General features: G+C 43.5%; 1 protein-coding gene across 2 annotated transcripts in view; it reads right to left on the reverse strand.

Annotated features, from left to right (window-relative positions):
- The window catches only part of LOC142583401 (uncharacterized), a 64,976-nt gene extending 50,246 nt beyond the window's left edge, over positions 1–14,730 (reverse strand). The window contains exons 1-4 of one of the 2 annotated variants that reach the window (XM_075693851.1): positions 14,480–14,730; positions 14,023–14,119; positions 9,359–9,516; positions 704–901 (exon numbers count right to left, since the gene is read on the reverse strand). In XM_075693851.1, the coding sequence (XP_075549966.1) occupies positions 704–901; positions 9,359–9,469 (309 nt within the window). In that variant the 5' untranslated portion in view covers positions 9,470–9,516; positions 14,023–14,119; positions 14,480–14,730. Of the gene's footprint in view, positions 1–703; positions 902–9,358; positions 9,517–14,022; positions 14,120–14,200; positions 14,444–14,479 lie in introns of those variants that run through there. The other variant, XM_075693852.1, reaches the window with a different exon arrangement.
- Positions 14,731–16,037: the final 1,307 nt, after the last annotated feature.

Raw genomic sequence — 16,037 nt, forward strand, 5'->3', positions numbered from 1 at the left:
GCTTTCGCGGAAGGTTCAAGTTCACAACCGCGGTGTGCATCGCGTCCAGCAGCTGCGCGAACAGTGGCGGCTATAATTTAGTGTGCATGAAATCAATGAGTGACTATCGACGACAGCGCACTTTGCGTGAACCTTAGGGTCGGTTTCAAAGGCAGGATGCGCTGCGTGGTAACGGCGGAAGATATAAACTCACGTAGGCAAACTTTTTGCCCCCTCTCGGTTAAGGGGAACTTCGCAAAGCTAATTTCAAGTTTATTGTGCATGGAAAATGCCGTCCAAAAGGCATAATTTCGATTCATTATATCCAATATACGGTGAATAACATATCGTTATATACGGGGGTTTTTTTCATAGCCCTAATGCATAAACTGATACTCTGAAGTCAACTCATCGTTATAACCTATATATCGTTATATATGTGGTATCATTATAAGTGGACTGCACTGCATAACTTCCTGGAACACAGAAAACAAAAAGTTGAAGATGTCTTGTTCTTACACGTTTTTTGGTTGGAGACCCTTGAAACTGCTAGCTTAATGCATCTTCCTTGCAAACAATGTTCATTTATGTTAAGGTCTGTCTGTCTGTCTGTCTGTCTGTGTGTGGGGGGGGGGGCTAAATCTGATTGCAGCTGTATCAAGAGTGTTTCCCAGTATTTTTGAAAATGCAATGAACAGAGACGAAAAACCGAAAGTGCACATACCTTAGTGACACTCATGGCAAGGTGTCGTATTTTCGACTGGTCCGACACATGGACGTAAGGCGTGTAGTCACGCAGGCTGAACACATTTGCTGCATAGTGGCACAGATAGCACAGGATGTTGTAGAAAAGCAGCGAGTAGAGGCCCGTCAAACGATCGTCTGGACAGAACCACCGGTCACACAACATGAAGAACAGCACCTGAGCGAAGAAGCCATAGAAAAGAATACATTTAGACAGTGCCATTCACATGCCTGTTTCCCGTATTATACACACATACAAAACTGGCAACTACAGCAGTATACTGCTCATCCATAACTTTAATATATTTGCTGCTTGCTTGTGTTCACAGACTCGAAAAATGTAATGCATTGCAGAAAAGGACACATGAAGACAAAACTGAATGCACTTGGTGCTAACTTACGGCAATTTATTTCAAAGTTTAAAACATATTAAACCAGGCAAGGAAGTCACTGTCATGTTAAGCAACAACAGCAACAAACATTGGTTTCCCAGTTGCTCAAAATTAGAACTTGTCGGTAAAGACATGTGCAGGATAAGAAGGGCGACTGTAAGAGCAATTTGTTATTTTGTCAAAGCATTGGCACATTTGTTAAATTTAGCGTCAATTTTTGTCAATGGACACAAACTAAAAGGACAGTGGCAACCAGTAGAACACATGCCAGCGCCTAACTTCAGTGTAACTACAACAGACTTTCATTAATTCAATCTCAATGAGACCACCAGAATTGATCGAATTACCTGGTGGGTTGAATTAAAAAGAGACAAATATGTACAAACATGCTGCTGCTTTATTAGATAGCATTTACCAGAAGTTGGAAGTGACTGAATGGTACGCAACAACTACAACAACTCAATTTCAACATGTCTCCAAACCTAATACGCACCCACATTTTTTTATAGGCTCGAAGTGAAAAAAAATTGCAGCAGGTCCAATGCATCTTGTTGGAATCTATATACAATGAAGCTTTGTTTAAATGCATAAAGAATGCTGAAAGCTTTGTTAGTCTCTATGCTATTGCAGTGTCAGTGCAAAGCCATACCAAAAGCGCTCATCCAAACCACATCATCCACGTTACAAGCTGTCCTAGTGCAGCCCCTTCACATCTACTCAGGTGCACTTGCATGTGTTTTCGCACACCTGTGCTGAGCAACGTGACACAGGCTGCGATTATTCCAAAGAGCTGCTACAGTGAACTCTCACTTGAGTGAACTTCAAGGGACCGAAGGAAATAGTTCACTTAACTGAAAGTTCACTAAACTGAATATTCACTAGACCAACATAAGGCATGGCATACAGAGTCAAAAGTTTGAAGTACAATTCATGGAGCAAAAGACATGTCATCCATAGTGTCAGAAATGTGTGAAATGGAATTTGTACATATCAACAAGTACAAGGTTCATAACAGTTATAATGCTGTCTTTCTCACTTAGAAAAAAATCTGTAATCTTCTTCTGCACTTGTACTTTTAAAGGACAGGAAGTAACAAAACTGTCCAAAGAGTCAATGTTTTTGTACACTTCTTCTGGCACAGCTTGCTGTTGAGACACAAAGTCTCTCAACTTTCCAATGTATCCTACAACCTCAGCTAGAGTTATAGGGCTTGAAACTGGCTCGGCAGTTGCCTCTTCTTCGTCGCACTCTTCTTCTTGTTCAGGACGAACACTGGAAACAATCTCCAGATCCGTCTGTCCAGCACAGGTAATCAGTGCACTGTCACACTGTGCATAGTCTTCAAACAAAGTATTGCTATCGACCTCCAGCTGATGACAAAAATAAGCCTTTGTCCTTTGAGCAAGTTCATTCACCTGAAATAATGACTGTTCCGAAATTCGTTTAAGTGAAACATTTTTGCATAGAATCTATAAGAAAACTGCCAGGGATTTTTAAAAAGTTCGTTATTCTGAAATATTCGATAAACCGACGTTCGTACAACTGAGAGTTTACTGTAGTTGGCATTGGCACGAGAGAAGTCCGCCTGCGATTTCGCCTCCCTTCTAGAGAACTGTTTATTGTAATAATTGTACTGTGAAGTGTTTGTTTTCAGCTTGTAGATGCAGCTATGACTGTTTTGGCCACTTTGTAAATACCATAGGCAAGCACATACTACATTCCTAATAAATACCATAGGGAAAAAAAAATGATTATGGCCTAATGGTTAGAGCATCGGATTGCTGTGGTGGGGGACCAAAGTTCAGTCCCACCATCAAGCAAGTAATTCAATTTTCTTTTTTTAATTGTGAGCAATTCATCAGGAAGGCAGCAGCACCTAGCAGCCACAGTCATGGCAGTCCAGGGGGCTTCACGAAGAAAGCTGCTCCTCAAAAAGCAATGTGCACCCATACCTAATGCATACCCAATTTTAGAACAAGAAAAATGTAATGTGCCTCGGATTGTGACAATCAGAAAGAGATGAAACCCAAAGAGTTTACCTTTCGCAGAATGGCAATTTATTTATGCTCAATGTTCATCCTTGTCGCTCTGAGACAGCTCTTCATCGCTATGGGCAACAAGAGGCTGTCCTCTATGCGGTCCACTGCATTCAATATTCTGCATTTCTTGAATGACTCCACACCTATCACATCTGGGACGGTGGTCCATGCCTAAACATTTTGCTGTTCATCCTGTGATGGATGCAAGTCACTAGCACACCAAAAATGTGATGCATGAAGATTCTAAAAGAAATAATAAGATGCCAAGAGCTACCTAAAGCTACGTCGCATGGACCCCAGGCCACAAACACCTTGCAGAAAACAAAGCAGCACATGCTATCGCCCGAGAGCATACCAGCCGGGATTTCCTGCCGCACAGTCTCCGGAAAGCGACGAGGGTGGAGGACATTTCCATCAACTACGCCGTAATATTGCAACATTACTTACTGGAAAGAAGACAATATCCTCCACCGCATCCAAAATTAAGCAAGGAAGAAGCCACCGCCCTCCGGAGACCACAAATGAATATGTATGTCTATGGAATTATCATGCACCGGATGCACCCCATATCAAATTCTCATACCTATGTCGATATTGAGATGTACTAGACACCCTCCAACACATGATGTTGGTGCGTTCACCCCGCGAGAAAAACAGTCAAGATGATGCCTCAGAACCGCTACAAGCGATCAAAGAAATATGGGAGGCAATGTTAAAGGCACAGAGCTTGGAAGATCAGCGAAGTCTGGTGGACTAGGTCCGGGCTGCGGCATTAGCCAACGGCTTTCTGGACTAAGAGAGCCGCCCACCTAGGGCGAAGAAAGAACACTTTCTCACTGTTTCTCACAATACACGTTCATTCCTCCGCTTCCTCTCAGTTGCCGTTAGCTTAGCATGCAAAATAACTCTTCTGAATGTGCTTCCACAATAAAAGTGGCATGTTGATGTCTCCAACCAACGTGAAAATGTGTTCTGTCGTCATCTTGTGATGATACTGACGAAGATGATGGATTTGATGGTAGGTCGTTGCTAATACTACAGATGTGATTTAGTGTACGAATAAAACCTGCTGGCAGTTCTCAGACAAATTTTTGGGGAAATAAGGCACACATCAAAATCAGATAAATAAGGCTTCATGGTTAGCCCCGTTCTTGCCTAAACATTTACGGAAGGCAAGCCAGAAAGTGGTGCATTCAGCTGGAGGTAGCATGTATTTGACGCATTCACTGTTTCCTACCACTGCCAAGACAGGATCCATGGACGCTGAGGTCACACCATTGTGGACACACGTGTGCTGACCAGTCGTGTTTGAATTATGGCAAGGTGGTGAAGTAAAGACCTGACCCATAGAAATGTATGGGCGATAGTTGGCACCTTCAATCGGGATTGAAGTTAACTGTTAAACTTGAACATCTATATAAAGAATACAGCTTTGCAGAACAATGATTCCAGCTTGCACTGCCTACGCTCTGGAAATCAACTGCACATGTGACAATACAGTTTGACATAATAGTTAATGGATTCAACTTCACCCTACCATCTACTAGCCACCTGGTTAGCTCAGATGGTAGAGCAGCTGCCCCAAAAAGGTGGTGGTCCCGGGTTCGAGCCCCGGACCAGGACGAATTTTTCCTCAACTGCGAGGCTTTTCTTTCAAGGAAACTGTATGGGTTTCCTTTGTAGCTTTTTCTACAAACGGGTGCATGTCTGATTTTCCCTTTATTAATGACAATACAGTCGCACCCATCATATTGAGTAGCACATAGCACTGATTGTTGTGCTGCTGCAACTGCGGTAAGCCTTATGTGACCTACCAGACAATCCATAGTGTATATAAGAGCCACTGATAGAATGAAATGAAATGGATAATGCTGCTTATTCAATGCCAGTACTGTTGTTTTAAGATCAAAATCCTCCTTTCGAACAGAAAGCAAGTATTATACTTAGCTCCTTCAACAAATACAACACCCTACTAAGTGCTTGTGGTGGGTGACCTTTACATTATTAATATCAGTGTCAATGCATTGGATTTAATCAGATACAATTGTTTCTGCTGTACGAGCTTCTAAGTTAACCTGACTTTCAGTTGTTAATCGAATTACATCATCTTTTGCAAATATTTGCATATGATTTGGAAATTTAGCTATTCGAACACCCCCAAGTTTAATATGTTCAGAAACATGCTGCAAAATTAACAAATTCTGTTGCAGCAGAAGGAACAGCATAACTGGGCACTTTTGACAGGCATTCTGATGCACAATGTTGTCTAAGACAACAAAAAAATTGTGTGCAGAGAAGGGTAGAGATCAGAACCCATCAACTGCAGTTCTTGAACAAGGAATGTCGCTGTAGCAATGATCAGACAACCTGACCTGTCTTCATAAATTGTTGCTCAAATGAAGACAAGTGCCCTTGTTGAAACAATGGCTACAGCCTGCGATATCCCTCGTTCAGCCGCTGTTGATCACTTCCTGTGAGACTCTGTCTTCTAGCACAAGAGGGAACACAATAAGTGGGTGCATCAGGCACACAGTACTGTAACACAAGACTTACGTTGTGGAACAAGACCACAATTAAAGAATACAAAGCAGTGCAAACTTAAGAAGCACGAAATATGGAGTTACAAGTAGTGCTGCGCGAATAGCAAAATTTTGTGTGCGAAACGAATTCGTATATTAAAGTGTGAGCGCAAATTGAATCGAATATTTTTCTAATACTTCTAAGTTAAATTGCCAAAACAATATACTGCAAAACAAGGCCAATAAAGCTTATTACACATCTAGTGTACTCCCACATAGTTGTTCCTAGAAAAAAGAACAGTCCAATACAGCTGTTCAACAGAATGGATGGCTACAAGTGGAATCACAGAATGTTGTCATGAAGAAAAGCGAGCTGCTCAACATTTACCAGAAGTAGACAACAACTCGACCAGACACTGAGAACAGGCGCTCGCTAGACACGCTTGTTGCTGGTATGGCCAGGTATGGCCTTGTAAGATGAGCCAGCAGAGGATAAGCTCTTGCTCCTGCCACCAGCGAGATGGGTCTTCCCTTTGGCGCAGAGTCGCATCATGCAAGTGCCTTTATGCGTCTGCTTGTGAACGCTGTGTTGCTTACTTAGAAGGGTGTCAAAATTATTCCACAAGGCTGAGGTGGATTGTAAATGTTCCTGGACCGTAAATGTGTGGGACACCTGTGTACTCTTTTGTGCATTAGAATTCTTTTGCGCACCTTCAACTACTAAGTTCCGGGGCCAGTTGCCCATTGTTCTATCATCTTGGTATACCACAAGCTTGAAACGAGGGTGCAAGAACATTGCCAAGCTTGCTGCTTCATCAAGTTTGTAGTTAGGAAATCTTGTTTCCAGGCACTTGGTCAGATTAGCAGGAAATAAAGATGTTGCAAAACATTGACTCATAGTATTGCTCAGGTGTGTGAGCAAGCAGTACAGGATCGGTATGACAACTGAAAGTGCTGGATAGCTATCGGCTCCAACTGTAGTTGCCGCTTGTTCAAGTGGCTTCAAAGCAGCAACATACTCATTCATTTGCCTCCATTCTGTTACTGAAAAGCTTTCAATGTACTCATCTTCAGAAGGAAGGTCGATGGTTATCGCCTCTCTCAGCTCTACAAGCGTGGAAAACATTGTAATTTCACTATTCCACCTCGTTTCGACATCTTGTACAACTCGAAGAGGCAGCTTGTTTAGGTTTTCTTTGGCAACAGTTCAGCCTTTCATGTGCTTTCGGGCTGTGCTTGTAACGTCCAACAATGCCTCTTGGTTTCTTACAAAGCGCAAAAAAGCCTGCAGTCATTTCCTAGGCTTGATATCCAGCTGCAAGGTGTGTGCAAAACAAGCTCTTTCAAACCAAGAAACAGCATTAGTGGCTGCCTTGATGTTGCGTGCATTATCCGTCACAACATAAATAGGAAATATGTTTTCTGGGATTTCCCATCCAGCAACAAGCTCTTCAAGGACTGAAGTTATTCTACTTGCTGTGTGCTTTCCCGGAAAGTGTCCGGTGCTCAGGCTGTACTGGGTCAGCTTGAACTGAATGTCCACGAAGTGGCATGTCAGGCTGACGTAACTTTCATTTGCTCGTGATGTCCCAATGTCAGAGGTAAATGCAAGTGATGCCATGCCATCACTGTATGCTTTGTGTAGCTCCAGACGAACCCGCTCTCTAGTGTCATCGTATGACTTTGGCACCAGCATACGAGACAGTGTCATTCTTGATGGTAGCCGATAACCAGGGATAGCCTCATTCAAAAGGTCCACAAAACCATCGTCATCGATCGCATACAGCTGCAAGTTGAGTGCTATCATTCTAGCAATCCTCAGAATTCAAGCCTTCTGTTTCAAATCAGGCAATGTCGCTTTTCTTTTCAACACATCGGCAACAGTTGGTTGACTGGCATCCACCTTTGAAGCTTGAAATTTAACATACAGAGTTTTGTGCCGCTTCAAATGGTTCAAGAGAGTGGCGGTGATTACCACTGGTGTCTTCAGCGTGTTTCTGAAGGAGCGCCAGAGTGCTTCAGATTGGGATCTTTTTTTTTACAAAAAAGTTCCAAATTGCGCTTCTTGTGGCCAGGTGCAAACTCTGTTGGGGCTGTTCAGTAGCTTCTATTGCGAAATTGCAGCTAGTGTAAGAAACCGAAGGTGCAATAACGAAAGCACACGCAAGTTGCACGCTCACACAGGACTCTGCAGATATAGCGCACAGGTGAGAAAATAATGGTAGGTGACATGATAAAGTGCACAAAGGCATCCGCAACTTTGTGGAGGTAATGCGCACAGCCAACGGCATGAAAACAACCATATGTCGCGTAATGATGCGCACGGATATGCTCGTAAAGCTGGCGCACACAGGCAATGGCATGAAAACGAAAGTACGTAGGCACAATGTTGATAGTTTTGAAAGTGCGGGACTCTGCAGAGTTGAGCATGCGGCCAAAGGCATGAAGACGAAAGCACAGAGCACCTATAGCCAACGTGGTAAAAGCATGTACATCACATGACAAACAAATGCTTCTGCACGGTACCCCATAGACCTGGTGGCAGTGTGCTGTTCCGTCCTGTGAAAACGAAACTGTGCTGCACAGTGAGACCGGTTAACTTGATATTTCGCCATTTTTAGAATGATGAACGCTCATACCAAAGGAAGGTTATTTTGCACACTGAAGATATCTACGTCATGCCTTTTTTGCGTGCCCGAAACCTGTGGCTGTGAGTGGGGCAAACAAAGGGAGGAGATCTCCAGCTGCATGTCCACCAGGAAAAGTTTCTATAGGCTGAAAACTGGAAAATATCCGAACCTTGATGACAAGCTTGCAGACCTTCTGAAGCAGCTCTGTGTAGTTTGTCAAGGGGCCCACAACTTGAGTAGGCACCCCATCGGGGCATATCCTGAAGTGCCCAGCAAAACTGGATCATGAAGGAAAGGAACTATCAGCAGAATAAATTTCACATTCTATGTGGGTGTATTGCACTTGTCTTTTCTTTTTTTTTTTTTCTGATTATCAAGCTAGAGACATGCCATAGTTTTAAGAAAAACTTTGTAGCACTACGTCCGGGTGCATTTTATTTCGAGCTCCCGGAAATTGGGTGCACGTTGCATTCGATTAAATATGGTACAAGCAGATGCTGCGCTTTGCACTTTTACGCTGCATGCTTTCTAAGAAAGTCTGTGGGCACTGATCAAGCTACCTTGTCTAAAACAGCATCAAGGTGTGGTGACGGCCGTTAACCTTTCCGATAAGTCAAAGTTCCCGAGAAGAATTGGGTTTGCATGCATCATTTAGAAGCACTGCAATTTGAACTTTAGCGAACGACACTGTCGTATTTATTTTCCGGAACTTCGACTACTTCTAATAGTAAAAGTCCGGTGCAAATCAAATTGAATAGCAAACACTCTTAGAAAAATATTAGAAAGTTCGAATATTCACACGCCCCTAGCTAAAAGGGCAGGTGACACATAAGCTTAGAATGACAGAAAGCTGAGCTAGTTGGTAAGGAATCATTATGAAAAAAAAAAGAAGGTTAGGCATGCAGACAGGACACAAGAGAAGTGGCGTTCGTGTTGTCCACTTCTCTTGTGTCCTGTCTGCATGCCTCACCCTTCTTTTTCTTTTTTTGCATAATGACACATAAGCGTACTGAAAAAGTCAACCTGGGGTGAGAGTGAGAGCACAGAAGCCCCACCTGGTTAAGTAGGAGCAGCATGCCTTCACAGCGCTGAACGACGCCTTCCAGCCGGTCTCTGAAAGACTCTAATGTCTCCCACTGGGAGCGAAGCAGGCTCAGGAGCTCCATCTCGATAGCCCTCTCATGGGTGGGTGCAGCTGCCAGACAGCAGCATTCTGTCAAAAAAAGAAAGAGAAAACAATAAAACTATGGCATGTGAACTAGATGTGCATAAAGTTCAAGGGCAAAACGAATGTTTAAAATTATGCAAACGGATTAAGAAAGAAAGGACATGCTACCGAGGGCACCTAGACCTTCCATATGCTCACACAGACCTGCTGACTTCAACAGCAGAAAATACTGCAGTCAAAGCCAGAAAATACTATTTGGTGAGAAATACTATAAGGTGTTTCATTACTTAAGATGTCGACTGTTCTTTTAAGAAATTAAAAAAGTATGTTCTGTAGAGATGCTGTGAGCAGGCATTCTGCACTATAGTCGCAGCAAGAGTGATCTGCACCACTGTTCATGATTTCTATTCATGAAGCATTGTAACAGCAGCCGATAATTTGGTTCCCGTTAAATCAATAAGGGGATGGCGCTAGCAAATGTAGGTCCAATCAATCCAACAGGTCCATGAGATCTGGCTGAGAAATAGGTTGAGGACTATGTTTTGCTTGACTACAACAAACCGTAAATTTATAAGCGTCAATACTACAGTAGTACCTGAGCTCTAAGAACCTGGCACTTCATGATAGAATTGTAAAACTTGGCAGGTATGGCTCATGACTTTGCAAAATACAGAATAATTTCAGCAATGTGTTGGAGAGGCTTCAACAATAGTGGCATCTTTATTCTTTGAATGTGCCCCTTTTCAACATACCTTTCCTTTATCATACTACACACCGAAAAAAGCTGCAACACCAACAAACACCATTATTGCCCTTTTCAGGAAGAACCCAAAATTCCTTTTATAATAGCTATGATATGAAACAATTTCTGATCTCATAAGGGAACACCAACATAGTAGGGTGTCACTTTATGAAAATTTTGCACGAGACTGTGTCAATTTAAAATTACAATTTTTCTCTGAACCACTAATATTATGTTAGATTCTACTAATATCTTGGATCACAGTAACCTTTCCACAACGGTCTCATGATATGTTTTGGTTACTTCTCAGTCTCTGCAAAGCTTTTCCTTTTTACAGCGAAGCTGTACACCTCTACCGTCCAAGGAAATTTACATGTCGTTGCAAGCAAAAAACTCCACATACGTGGGCCGATCCCCGAGATAGTGCAATGCCGGGCCGACCCACCGCGGAGGTGAAGCAGGCGTTAAGCACTCCCCATACGTGGGCCAATACCGAAGATAGTGCAATACCGGGCCAACCCACGGCGGAGGTGAAGCAGGCGTTCAGCACTCCCCCATACGTGGGCCGATCCCGAAGATAGTGCAATACCAGGCTGACCCACGGCGGAGGTGAAGCAGGCGTTAAGCACTGCCCATACGCGGGCCGATCCCGAAGTTAGTGCAATGCCGAGGCGACCCGCCACAGAGGTGAAGCAGACGTTAAGCACTCCCCATACGTGGGCCGATCCCAAAGAAAGTGCAATGCCGGGGCGACCCGCCACAGAGGTGAAGCAGGCGTTAAGCACTTCCCATACGTGGGCGGATTCCGAAGATAGTGCAATGCCGGGCAGACCCGCGGCGGAGGTGCAGTTCGCCATTAAGGGGCCCACATACAGCTTCGCTGGTCATTCTTCTTCACAAAGTGAAAGGGCACCGAGTTTTTTTTACTCTCCTACAATATTAGCTAATAAATGTTAAAGAATTTTCTGACTAGCTATTTTCTATATTTCCTTTGTTCAACAAACCAGATAATGGGTGACATCTTAACATATATCACACTATGGCTAGCATCACTAAAAAGTACAACAGTTATGCTCATAATCACAGAAAGTAAGTATTATTTGTTGCAGCTAGCATTCTACATGTATTAGTGTCAGCCCTCTGGCTATGTTCAGCCATGAAGATGCACACAATGAAGTCTAATTTTACAGAGTACAACAGCAATCTAGTAACAGAGTTCTGCCTACTTTGTAAACAATCAAACTTTGTGAATAACGTATTGTTACGTGCAGTTCACAGAGGTGCAACATGTTTATCATGGATATGGAGGCTTGTGACAATATGTTACACTGAAAGAGCCACAAATCAGCAATTATTATCATATATTGCAAGTTCACTCTTAAATCAATATGAAAACATTAATACTACCACCTTAAGCAGAAAAGAGATGCAGCAGCATTTTCTTAACAAAAACTATCACGCTATATGTTTTCTTTTGTTTTTTGTGCAAGTATGTGAGCACACGTGGAGGCCATTCTTATTAATCCTAGTTAAAGCATATTGTCTTTAACATACTTGCTATGTGTGTTGTTTCATTAACAGTGGTGTGAATTTATAACATGGATAATTATTTTTATCTTCATAAAGCTAAATGTAATTAGCTTTTCTTTTGCAATGAAACTCCAAATACATTTGCATTCTTTTATGGGATGTACGCTATACTCCGAAAACCTGCACCCTCTTACTTTCTGTATGCTGACTGTGCTGCTGTCATGAAAAGTCTTCAGGCACTTTCAGACTGTCTGAAACAGCTTTTCACCTGAAGGGCTCCAAACAAACTGCTGGTTCTCTAGTCCCTTCAAAGGCATCCCAAATAAGAGTGCCGATTCTTGGGTAAGTTGGAATTGCATACTGTCAGTTCAGCTTCCAAGAAAACCTGCCTTTACCCAGCTCAACAAGCACAATGTCAAACATGTGGATTTTTAATATTATCCTACATAATAATACAGACATCCATCCTCAATACTTCAAGTTACTCAACATTAGGTGTCCATGCAAACGCATGATTAGGTACCATACATAATTAAGCTCTCACAATACTGGCATCACACTGCATTATTCCAACAGTGATAATTGCTGAAATTTTCTGGTTGCATTTCCCAAATGCTGTTCCCTTACTCTTGCCACTTCTAAACGTTGCCCTGCAGAAAGTGCTGAGCCCACAGTCCAACTTTTGCACAGTTCAGGATCTGGATGTAGGTTCAAATCACGTGAGAAAATAACATAATTTATCCCATTCTATGCTGTGGTCATATAGCCACCACACAGCAGCAATATTATGTACGTACTTCCAGGTTCAAGTTAGCATGTGTAGCTGAATGCTTATAACTAACCATATCGGAACATATTATGTTGAGTGTCTTCATGTGTTCTGTCAGAATTTTTCAGAACAATGTACATAGTATACTTCCACTAAGAGGAACTCAAAGGAACCTGAAAAATATAAAAAAATTATTATTCCTAATGCCCCCAAAAATGCATGACTTAAAGCTGTCAAATGAAACGTAATTAAAACCAAAATGGTTGGAATAGTGAAAGCAGTGCAAGAAAACACACACAGACAGCATGGCAGAGAAAAGGACTACACAAGAGCTGTGTGGCTATTCTACTGAATTGCACTGGGTACAGTTGGAATCATGTCAATGTCAAAAAGTGTAGCAAAGTTATGACGGGGCAAGACAACAGGTACAACAAGCATACCTAGCATATGCTTAGTGACTTAGCAATAAAGTGATATACCAAACAAAAGCTGCTGTCTGTGCCACAAATGGCATCATTTCAAGAAACAGTGCACATGCTACAGTTAGATGACAGCTGACAAGAGCAAAAGCTAACTACGAAAATGAAACTCCCGTAGCAAAAACAGATAGAGAAGCAAGCCAAGCTTGCCTGCTCATTGAGAAGAAGGCACTGTTGCTCTGTAAGGCTTACCTTTCATATAGCAGGGACACAAAATCATCCTTTCAACCATGTTCAGCAAACCTTCATATACATAATTAATCACTAACGAATAATTAGGTTTTAAATAAGTCTGGTAATTTTGCCACAGAGCAGATAAATATGAAGTTTCATTTCGGACCTTACACAACAGCAATGCCTATGTGTGCCTTCCACTTATGCCCGAGCACCTGCCACTGTCACTTATCCTTATCTGCAACTGTGTAAAAAGTGCTACAAAGTGTACGGACAAGCTGCTGTGATGACATCACGTGCCAGCTATCTGGGCCCGTATTGACAACAGGCGAGTGTCGTGAGCAGCAATGCAAAGATGGGGACCGGACGCCAACATCAGCACATTCTAAAGAAACAAACGTCGATCACTCATAACAGCTTTACGTGCAAGAGTAAGCATTAAAAGGAAAAATAGAAAGCAACCACAAGACGCGTGTGCTTTATTGCGTGGCATGCCGCGAAGGGATAGCGGAGACTCCGCCCGGCAACTCGAGGCTTCTTCAGAACTGGCACCCGTTCGCTCCGCAGCTAGGTCGGGTCAAAGACTGATCATAAGCTTGTCCTTCAGCGAACGGCCAGTATTTCAAGCTCGGCGCATAGCATCCAAACAACCAAACCTGTTGCCGTGCAGCTGTGAACGAACTCTGTACGATCTTATCACTGCGCTCGCTCGCCAACCGGACAAACATCCAGACGCGCTTTCCGTTCTCTCTCCGAAGCTTGTATTTCAGCGTGACGCTCATATGGACCGCAAGAAAAGAGAGAGTGCCGTTGAACGTCCGTTCAGCGTGAGTCACACAAAAGCGGAAAACACTTACCGGCACAATGAGCACAGCGTCGCACGCACGCCTTCGGCTGTCACGCCTGTGGTGACAACCCCAGCTCCCAAGTGTGGGCGAAGAGAGGCCGCAGCGCCTGAAATAGACGATATTATTAGTGTCTCAGAGACGTGAAACCTAACGTCCGCTTCCCGGGTCTGGTTTTGACAGAACGTACGAAACGACGTTGCGAAAGAAACCCCCTTCTCCCTCCACTGACACCACCGTAGAGGAAGGGATCACTGAAGATCCAAGACCCCCGCAACAGGTCACGTAAGAAACAACTAAACAAAAAAGGCTGCCCATAATGCGTATTATGAAGCGACGACCGCGCTTCCGAACACAATAAACCGGCCCTTCAACGATAGGCGCGATCACGCACGGTGTACGCCAGTTCACGTAGTCACCGCTTGACGTACTACACTGACTGAAATATACACAGTCGTGCTTGTCTCACCTGCTTACATCACCGATGGCGCGAACTTGCAGCGTTCTCTCGGATGGCTCGGAAGTGCTCGCGGAACTGAGTGAGTGCTGCTGACGTGCCCTGATCAGAGGCGCACTGGAAGTTTTCTACGGTGTCTCACGGTTTTGCGAAAACAACTGAAGAAGTACAAGAACGCACCACACGCACAACTTTCACCGCGTTCAAGATCAGCTACCGCAGGCACGAGTGTTGAGAAAAACTAAACTAAAATAAGTGCGTTCTCGGAATTGGTTGCCAGCTCCTTCTGCACTTTCCAAATTGTCCTTTCTTCTAAGTTTTGTTACTGCAGTGGTGACATTAAACATCCTATTTTTTATAGAAGTACAATTTTAGAAGCAACAAGGAGTATTCAAAATTTATGCGTTAAAGAAAAAGTTGTAATTGTTTCGGTTTCGCTTGTTGCCGACGCGTATGCTTGTATTCCTTATAGTGCATGCATGGCCTCCGTCACCTCGTCGTCTCATCTCGGAGTCTCGGAGGTCACGAGTGGGGCAACCCGGTGCGATGAACCGACCGCTGCAGCGCTCGTCTATCGTCGTTCCAAAAATACTCGATGTTTTCCGCTCTGTCGAGTCGACGATCTAAGCGGCTGATTCACGATTTTTGCCCAGCCCGTCCCTGCTCACCAGGTTGCAGACAGTCAAGCAGGTGTGGTTGGGAAAGTGTCTTGGAAGTACGTAATTACTTCGCCTCAGTGCCTTGTGACATTCGTCGCATGGCGGTGATGCTCTCCGCGCGGCCTGTGAGTCGAACGGGAGCTGTTTGGTACTGGAGAAAACTATACTATAACATGTAAGAGAGTATGTGGCTTTAATTTATACTAACAGCATCCAGATTTTCAACCTTTGCTTTTGGTAGCGATAATTATCCGTGAACAACGTGTAATAACGCTGGACAGCTCGATGCGGGGAGTGCACTCTCGTCAATCGCGACAAAGGACAAACTGCACTTTGTCGTTTCGATTTATTAATGCCCTATTTTACTCGTTTTTTTTTTTTTTTCGTGAAGCCTTACCCACGATAACAAATTCAGACGCCTTTGCGGTAAAACGTGTTTCATGTATTTTTATATACTGAACGCATTTTTTTTTTTTTTTTAAGGAATCCTGCCTCTGAAAGCGCAATATGGCGCAAATAAGTCAGTTCAGCCTGGGGCCGAATCTTATAACGGTTCGGTTGGAGAACCGTTCCTTTGGCCTCACCTGATTGGCCAAAATTTTGATTACGTCACAGGTCGTCAGAGGCAGCGGGGCGGTATCGCAATTTTCGAATACGTCACGCATCTGTCAATCATCTTCAAAGCGAACCGGTCGTAGGAACCGGAGAAGGGGCACACTCTAAGAAAAGTTTGCACCCTTTGGAGTGTATCTCTGCCACACAACGATAATCGTCGTCTGCCTTGATGCGTTTCCTTTCTTGAAAATGCTGCGCACGCTACTTTCCTGTCGGAAATGCTATGTCATGCTGATAACGCGCATGCCGTTCGGTACTGGAAAGTACCGGGCTCGCAGCGTTAAAGAAAGGAAACG

The sequence above is a fragment of the Dermacentor variabilis genome, chromosome 5 (assembly GCF_050947875.1).
Source record: "Dermacentor variabilis isolate Ectoservices chromosome 5, ASM5094787v1, whole genome shotgun sequence".
NCBI classification, from domain to species: domain Eukaryota; kingdom Metazoa; phylum Arthropoda; class Arachnida; order Ixodida; family Ixodidae; genus Dermacentor; species Dermacentor variabilis.